The sequence below is a fragment of the Dermacentor andersoni genome, chromosome 4, assembly GCF_023375885.2.
Source record: "Dermacentor andersoni chromosome 4, qqDerAnde1_hic_scaffold, whole genome shotgun sequence".
Lineage (NCBI taxonomy): Eukaryota > Metazoa > Arthropoda > Arachnida > Ixodida > Ixodidae > Dermacentor > Dermacentor andersoni.
This window is the reverse complement of record NC_092817.1, coordinates 78,372,440-78,382,021: the sequence shown is the minus strand read 5'-3', so window position 1 is coordinate 78,382,021 and position 9,582 is coordinate 78,372,440. Positions and strand designations below refer to the sequence as shown.

The following is a 9,582-nucleotide window of genomic DNA, read 5'->3' as shown; positions in this document are numbered from 1 at the left end:
CAACAAGTTGGTGCTTAGTCAGCTTTGCCATTGGCATCCCAAATAAGGTTTCAAAATACTACTAAAATTCTGCCCATCTTCCATTGTAGGGCCATGTCAAACATGCAGAATAGTTTTTCATTACTTTGGAAAGAAAAAAATATTATGCCGGTCCAATGCACATCTTAGAATCCATGTGAAGCAAAGCTTTTGCAATTCGGTTAATCAAATGCGTTAAACTTGCCCATTTCATTTCTGCATCTTAGGCATAAGGGAAACTGGTGCAAGTGCCCTCTTGCACCCGTGCTACACGATGCGACTACTCTTGTATTGGTTTGTACTTATTTTTTCTTATTTTGAATGTGCAATAGTATGGAACTCATAGTCATCAACATGCAGTAGTCATCTGAAAAAGCTAGTTGGCGTTGGCCCAATGGAAGTATATGTGCGATTGTGGCCTAATTTGATTTTTTGTTTGTGACATGTCAAGGAGAAACAATAAGGAAAGAAAAAGCGATTGTGACCTAATGGTTAGAGCATCAACCTGCTGTACTGGAGGGGCTAAGATTCAAATCCAGCCACCGGGCATACTTTTTTTTTTTCTGAAGAATGAAAGGGAATCTAGTTTGTGAAAACCGAACCAGCAACCAGCCAACCTAAGCAAAACCATGGGAGAGCTTCGCTTTAATAAAGAAAGGCAAACCAGCCAATTTGGGAACCTTCAAATTTGTAAAAATCCCATGGGCATAACACGAGATGGGCAAAGGAGGGATGGATAGTACACAATTTTAAATGTTTGCCCTGAGCGCACAGCTTAGCAGGTTACCCATGCACCTGATTTATGATGATTCATATGCACAGCATACAAAGACCAGCAAAAGTTGGAAAAGCACAAATTGACAAGAAACGGCCTGTTTATAAATCACAGCAACTTTTTCAGGAACTACTCTAAAAAAGCTTGCTCAGGGAAGGTAGCCCTTTGGTGCCCTTCACAATGAAACTTCTAATGGCACGGTCAGAGACCAATGAGCAATAATTTTTCATGAACAGAATTTATTTTTTGTAAAGCTTGATGAAACACGCCAATTTATAAAATTGGCCCAAAATCGTAAGCATCAAGAAAAACTTGAGAAAGTTGGCAGGTATAGAACCTCTTGGTGTGTATTAAGCAACTATCACATTGACTATCACATTAGAGGTCTATCACATTGTTTGTTGGCAGCAGTGCACATAGACATAAATTAGTAGTTACCAGCAAGTGCATGGGTAGGCTGCGTTTGCAACAGGTACGCATTAACAATATTCCACTATATATGCTTATACTTCAAAACACTCTGGCACCTGCATAGAATATTTCACACACCAAAATCCAAAACAATGCCTCAAATTGTATGTGTGAATTTAAAGCGCTTTTGCCCAAACCACCCCTCAGGCTTGATGAGAAAGCACATTCTGTGTATAACATGTGCAGCTGTGAACATCCCAGCCAAATTATGCACTTGTGTGCGATTTGTGGAGCTGACAAGAAGAATGAAAAGTCACCTTTAGTTCAAGCCCCCTTTTTTGAAATAGAGGCTTCACTCCACCCGTTTCAAAGCTGCCGGCACCTTGCATATATCGTCATATTGCAAGATTCCCATAGACAGCTCCTATTGGCCGGCAGCTGCCAAGGCAGGCCATAGGTTTATGTTACTCACGCATCCATTGAAGGTGGGCACCTGGGAGGTGCAGTTCGCATGTAGCAGCAGTGGCTGGCAGAAACCTCCCATGCCGACAGAAAATGTTGTTAATGCTATCGCTCTCCCATCACCACTTCACTGCCATTCTCATGTAGCAGCAGTAAAAAAATTTCCGTGAAAGGTACCAAACGCAACCACTGTTTCCTGGGGTCAGTAGCAGGAACACCACGCAATGTTAGGAGGTGGAGTTGCCACTGGCCACTCCAGCAGCTCTAGTACAAAATGTGCAATCTGGCAACAAAAGCGGGATCCACTGCTGAGCTGTTATGCACACTACCGATGTATACACGACTGAAAGCAAGCCCCACACAGGCATTAGACATTACAAACCGCAAATTGGATGACCAATATATATGGGCTGAGTGCTACCATAGGCACCACACCACTTAGTCAGAACAAAGGAGATTGAGGGGAAATGAGAAAGGTAAATATGGCTCGCATAATATTTAAGCCTCTTACTGGGTCTTTTCGGAAATTCTTTCGGTAATAAATTCCTAGGAGGCACAAAACCCATTACAAGCAAAAAAGAAGGAAGTTCAGGGCCCCTTTAATGGGACACTAAAGAGAAACATTCAAGTTAAGCCATATTAGTCACTTATATTTCTGAAATAGTTAAGACAATTGCTTTTGAGAGGAGGGTTGCTAAGTCAGAAAAAATGCAAAAATGCAGGATAGATGGCAGCACAGCTCTGAAACTACTTTTCCACAATGCTGTGAATTTCGACAGTATTTACATGACCCAGTTTAGTGTTTATATGTAAAGAGTGACTTATACTGCACTCTTAAAGAAGCAAAGGATCAATCTAGCAAGTTTTGAGGACTTTTCCTGCACCAAAACGGTCCCAATATGAGAACACACCTCAATGTTTGTGAAGTTAAACTGGTACACCGGCGCTGTAGTTCTGCCACAAAATTACTTGGATTTTACTTTTTCTAGTAATAACTAACCTTTTTCTACCTAATGAATGAAAGACTAATGTTTTGAAGAATACATAGCCAATCTAAATTTAGTTTAGCTCTTTAGTGTGCCTTTAAATACAATTTCACAGGAACATTCTGCACACTTTCATTGGTGCTTTTTTGGGCTTTAACCAAAACATACTCAACGTCATAAGGGTATGCATTTCAAAACCAGAAAGTAAAATGAATGACACTCAGATGCATCATAAATGAAGCTTCATTAACGTAATGAAGTAAAGCCACAAGAAAAGCATGTAGTTCTGTGAGCCACGGTGTAACATCAGCTTGCAACCCCTACTACACCACGAAGTTTGCTCTCCATGTGAACGTGGTGATTGAAGTTGACTGTCATCAGCATATGTCAAAAGCTTCGGCATGAAAGAGTTCCAACAGAACAAATAACTGTGACCATATCAAAAGTGACTATTAACAACTTTCATTTACAGGTGCATTAACGTACAAATGTAGCAAACTGTGCATTCCAGGTTGAAAAAAAAGTGACAGCAATACCACAAAAACTAACAATGTAGTCATTTTGTATTCTGAGGCATGGCTTGAATTCTTATTCCATCGTCTTCAGTGAATGCAACACTGTCAGTTAAACAGAAGGACAATGACAATTATGAAGAGACGCAGCATATGCTAATCAAAATGCCAGATGCTATGAAACAAAATCAACCACAACAAAACAAACCACTAAAATTGAAATGAAACCTGCATATACAATCTTTGAAAGCCCTAGTTGGCCTACATAAGAAAAACACAAAATTTGGCCATTTACATTCACTTACTACAACACGTGTGCACATCCAAGATATGTATGAACAAAAGCATACATATGATGCCCTCAATTTCATCATGGTCCTGTTACATGGTGCTTCTTGATTATGTCCGCAAGATGATCAGAAGAACATTCTGCAGAGATGTCCATCACTTTGGAACGATGATAAGCATCAGAAATTAATGCCCTCCACTCCTCACTGTCCTTAAGGGAGTCAAGATGTCCACAGATATACAAAGCTTTCCTGGCTCTTGTGATGGCAACATTCAGCCTCCGGGCATCAGCAACAAAACCAATGTTGCCTCTTGGGTTGTGGGCACGCACACATGACAGTACAATGACATCCCTCTCCTGGCCTTGAAAGCCATCCACAGTATTAACATCAAAAGTTGCTGCCCCTGGTGTGAAACTCTCTTGAAGCTGTTGGATGATAGCACTCTTCTGTGCCTGGTAGGGTGTGATAATACCGAGAGACACATTCACAACATGCTGGGAAATAGCAAGGCAAAGATGGGCAACGAAGGCAGCTTCACCACGATTCAACCATGATGTACTAGTGGCCTCGCTAACCTCAGGGCTGTCCTTAATGTTGAACACAAGGTATGGAGTCAATGGAAATGATGCATATTTGGCGTCCAGCCCGAGAACTGGTCGAAGCTTCCCATTATAAAAGTACTTTGATGGGAACTGACAAATCTCTGAATGCATCCGTCTCTGCTCATTTAGTGTGAAGATGGGCTTGGAGTCAACTTCTTGCTTTAGGTAGTTGTAAAAGCGCTCAAAGAGTGACTCCTGGAATCCACGATCGACAGCATCTTGCGACACAACTGTGGCAGGGAGCTGCATGGGATCACCAACAAGAATCAGCCTGCTGGTTCGGTACTGCAAGCCGAGGAGCGCTTCCACTTCGGTGCACTGAGTTGCTTCATCAAGAAGAACACATGAAAAGTTATGAGAACTGTTGCAGCCAAAAGCCTCTTCCATAAGACGGCTACGGCAGCTGTTTAGAGTGGAAAGGATGACATGTGCATTGCGAAGGATTACAAGTTTCTTGTCATTAACATTACGAAACTGCCGGGAATGGCTGTCAGTTATGAGCTTTTTCTTCTCTTTAGCCTGCTGGATCTGAGACTGCAAATGTGTTATCTGAAACTCAAGACGTCTAAACGCTCTGACATCCTGACACGCAGACTTTTCAAGCTGACACTTTTTGTCAGTGCACCGTTTCACCTCAATCTCTAAAGCACAAATGGTCTGGTCGTACTCTTTGCACCGTTCAATCTCATCCTTCTGAATGTTCTTTTGCAACAGCTCATCAAGACATATCCCACGAACCTCTGCATGGACCATGCTGTTTTGGCCAATTCGGACTACCTTCAAAACCTGTTCCGCAGGCACTCTCTGTCTGTACTGCCGCTGCCTGTGAGCCAAAAGCCGACGACCAATCTCATCAACTGCAGCATTGGACGGTGCCACAATCAGCACAGTCTGTTTGCTGTTGTGCTGAAGGATCTCTGTCACCGCACCAACCACTGTGTGAGTCTTGCCTGTGCCAGGTGGGCCATGCAGAATGATAATTCTAGGTTCTCCGCCACGCACTCTCATAGCAGCAACAGTAGAACTGATTACTTGCTCTTGTTCATGATTGAAGTTTTCTCTGAACCTAGAGCTCATGGGCACACCTTTATGGCACCAAAAATGGCTAACATTAGGCCTGACAATACATTCGGCAAATGCAGATTTTTCAAGCTCTAACACAGCTTCCATTTGCCGCAAAGCCGGAGTGATCTTGGCCACTACAGACAAGCGCTGAACTTTACCAAAGTCTAGAGTCACAGGTCTTGTTTTCACTTGAATCTGCAACGTAACAGGAATACATCCATCAGTGTACACACTTTGCAACAAGTCTGGGATGGCGCTATTACGCACACGAGGGTCCCTCAGAAACTTGTGTTGAGTTACAAATCCAAATGCTGGCAGTGCAGCTTTTGCCTGATCTCGAATGCGCAGATCCAGGCGGACAAGGTGACCTTCAAATGGATATAACGATTTGTGCATTTGCTCTGATGTCACTAAAACAACACAAGTTAAGATCATGGTGTCACCAGGAGGGCATGTGTGGCGTACAACAGCAGAACTGAATGTCATGCGTGTGGTGCGTGCGAAATGTTCTCGCCAGCTGCGGAAGACAGTCTGCCACACTTCGAGGCACAAGAAGTGGTAGTTCACGAACTTGTATTCTTCCAGACTACTGTACATGAAGCGTTTACTTCGAAACTTGTCCATGTCCAGTAGAGGAGGAAGCATTGCCGACTGCAGCTGCTCTTTTAGCCAATGAACTTTCCAGTTGAGAATGTAAGAGATGAAGACTCCCAAGTTTATCTTACTCTTCTGACTATGTTCAAACTTTTTCTTCTTCAATGATGCCCTAACACGTTGTGCAAATTCAGCCCTCTGCTCATCAGTTTTGCTACTTGGTTCTTCTATGTGAAAATGTACACGTGACCTCCTTTCAGATACATCGATGTCCATAGGTTCAGGCAACGGAATAAGTGGCAGAGCTGCAGGCCTTTGTTCAACTACAGCGGGGTCACCTGAAGTAACAGCGGGCACTGGTGAGCCCGTTGCCAATCTAGAAATTCGGACAGCTTTTTTGAACCTTGGAACAGAAAAGCATGGTTTTCCCTGTACTGATGAGTCAGCTCTTGTAAAGTTGTTGACCTGGGGAACGAGGGCACATTTTTTCAGGGAAGAACTCAATCGATTTGTAATTTCAGTAGAAACAGAATTTGACAGTGGAACATCTTCCAGCTGCGGACGTATTTCCATAGCATTCCAAGATGGACACAACTGGCTCGTTGTTTCAACAGAAACATCACTCACCCTGGGAGCTTTTCCCTTCTCCGGAAACAGCTGCGCACTATATAGAGATGGACTCAATTGCTTTGTTCTTTCAGCAGAAACATCGAGTGGCTTGGCAGCTTCAACTCTGTTCTGCACCGTTTGCATGTCATTAAAAGGTTTAACCATTTTGCCTGGTTTTCTTTTTGATGTGCTTGCAGAAGCCTTAGATGGCTCTTCTGTACTTAGTAGACAAGCTGAACGGGACTGGAACCTAACCTTGTAATGGGACTTCTTTAAACCACCTTCACATTCAGCAGCAGAGCTGGATTTAAGCAACCCTTCACCATCTTTCTTTTGGACTGCTGATCCACCTCCAGCCATTGGTATCCTGTGTCTCATAGATTTCATCAGCTTCTCTTTCAGGCATGACTTTTTCTTGGGGCTTCTGTTCACTTTGCCTTTCAAACAAGCAAGATGGTGGGCGGATGACAAGAAAATTGCACGTGCAGGAGTGCTTGTTCTCTTTATTTTTGCTGGAAGAGCCTCATCATCAGAGAAGTCTTGTGACAATGCTGGGAAGAAATCATTTTCTGGTTGCTCCTGATCAGTTGAGGTAGTCTGCTCTGGCTCTGACTCATTCCAAACAAGTCTTTTTTCAAGCTCCTTGTCTTGAGTTACTGAACACACTGGCACAGTTTTCCTCTCTTCAGTACCATCATTCAAGCAACTATTTATCCACGGAATGCCAGCCTCAACATCAGCATCATTGCTAATGATATCTTCTGCTTCTTCAGGTTCTTTCTTGATCTCAAAATCGATTCCCCCATTACAATCATCATCTGAATCGGAAAGAATTATTATTACATCATCCTGAGAAAACGATATATCATGACAACTGTCTTCATTAGTTGTGTTCCGAGTGTTTTCACCAAGTCCTGCTTCAACATGACTGTGATCACCTTGTGTGACCAAACCACCTTCAGTGAGCTGCTGTCCACTTAAGGAAGCAGTTGGTTGTTCTTGAGCAAGAGTGCTGGATTCGAATCTCTGAAGAACAACAGAGCATGGCTTAACCAACAAATTGAAACAGCGTGGTGGGTTAGGCAAATTGCTGACATTCTTGCTGTAAGCTGTCGGTGAATATGATCTTTCCTGACATGGAACATACTTCGAGCCTGCACACTTCTCACCATTCTTGTTTTCATGTAAAGAAAATGTACTGCACTGCTCAGCATCAGTTGCTTTTAGGCCACTCGGTGTAAGACCACTGCGCACAGTTTTTCCAAAACTTATAGAAGAGCCAGACAGATCTGCTGGGACATTGCTTTTAACTATGCTTTGCACCATGTTGTTGCTACTGCAGTCAGATAAAACAGGTTCCTCTTTCACAGTAGTGCTATTGACATCTGTTTTTGGTGCTCCTAACGAATGAACAGGAGCAGCTACATTTTTCTTTGCAGTAGCACACACATCAAGATCACTTAGGTATAAAATATCACATCCTGCTTTTTGCTCAGAGGGACAAGATAAAGATGTGCTGTTGCATGAGTTTACTTTGACTTTTCTTGACACAGTACTTGAACGATCTGTCCTGGAGCTACTCCCAACGATGCTGTGCAAGGGTAAATCACCGAGGCACTCACTTTGGTGAGCAGGTGTCACCACTGCTTTCTCTACATTCCATGCCTGCTCTCCAGTCAAGCAATCTGGTTCTTGCTTGATATAACTTGGCACATCTGACGGTTCACGTATGGGAACAACTCCAATGTCAGCAATGTGTCCTGGTACCTCTTGTTTAATGTAAGTGCCAGGTGTATGAGGAGGAAGTGCTGGAGAGGACACTTTAACTGAGCTTCTGTTGCTAGCAGCAGGTGTGAAGGTCAAGCCCACTGGCAGTGATGACCTGCTATTGGATGTGTCGCGGCTAGACGTCGATCGAGAATCAGTGGATTCACAGTCCCGTTCAATTTTCACTCTCCCCACAGCGTCAGACGGCTCTGCCTTGGGAACAATCGCGACTGTGGTACTTAACACTTGCTGATGAGGACTGATGCTGAAGCGCGTCGTGTCAGCCGTAAGCGGAACATCGGTGTGAGCGGTACCAATAGCCGGACTGGTGGAGACTGCTGAACCACCATAACAAAGTCTGTCGCGCCCATCAAGGGGTTTCTTTTCGGGTGCGACATGATGCGGAGCGGCATCAAGGGCTGAGGGCGACGAACAGTGCGTAGCAGCTGCACTGTTCGAACTTGTTGAAACAGTAAGTCGTCTCTTCGCACAGTGTACTTTCGTGACGACGATATCGTCATCATCGCTCAACAACACGACGTCGGATGCAGGCGACGCACTCGTTGGTGAATCAGGCAATTCGTTCTTGACGGCGACACCCACACATTTCTTCTCCAATGCAAACACGAACACATCATCACCGCTCGGCACAGCCTTTCCGAAACCGATGACATCGCCTTCGGAAAGAGCAACGCGGTGTGATGCCTGTATTCTTGCACCGTTGACAAACACGCCGTTGTGGCTGCGAAGATCAGTTATTTCCCATTGTCCGTGACTGCTGTATCTCAAGCAAGCATGCTGACGACTGATGTTCACGCTGTCTAGACGATACTTTGGCTCAACATTGCGACCAATCACGACGTTCTCGCAGTCTAAAACAATCTCGCTTTTAGCGTGAGTGTATTTACCACACCGAACGAGGTGCCAAGCGTCAACCATTGCGGAATCGTTCGAACTACCTCCTGCATTATCGTATGGCTGGTGAGGATGTCGCGGACTGAGTTAAGTTGAACCAAGGTGCGTAGCAAGAAGTCATCTCGAACGGCATAGTTTCCGAATCACAGCACTGAGCATTAAGGTTTAGTTACGGTCGGTATAGTAGCGACAGCACCGGCTTAACGGTTTGACTGTTTGACGCGGGAATAACAGGCCGGCACGTGTAGTATATTTGTAGGTAGCGCTACAGTACAGTAATCCCATGTCTTTGTCCAAAAATAATTTTTTAAAGTTTCACGCGTACTACTTCTCTAATTTTTCTCAAGTTTCACAACAAGCTTTTATTTTCTGGTTTGTGTTGATTTATGGATATTGTGGACACATTTTATAATCTCTAGCGATAGTTATGTGTCCGCATCACGGCTACACCGCGGTTTGCCGTGGTTCACACCCACGCCCTAGAATTACTGTATACGATACAGGTCCTGCGGTGTTCAAAAAAAAAAAAAACATTTTGCGCTCATCGTTGCATTGTTCTTATTCAAATTTTGCAAG

The 9,582-nt window shown here is 43.9% G+C and overlaps 1 protein-coding gene across 1 annotated transcript; it reads right to left on the bottom strand.

The window, feature by feature from the left end:
- Positions 1-2,877: 2,877 nt before the first annotated feature.
- On the bottom strand, positions 2,878-9,322 carry LOC126536336 (uncharacterized). The gene has a single exon (XM_050183265.3). It carries the CDS (start codon positions 9,028-9,030, stop codon positions 3,535-3,537), a length of 5,496 nt encoding a protein of 1,831 aa, XP_050039222.1. The 5' UTR covers positions 9,031-9,322; the 3' UTR covers positions 2,878-3,534.
- Between the last annotated feature and the right edge of the window lie 260 nt (positions 9,323-9,582).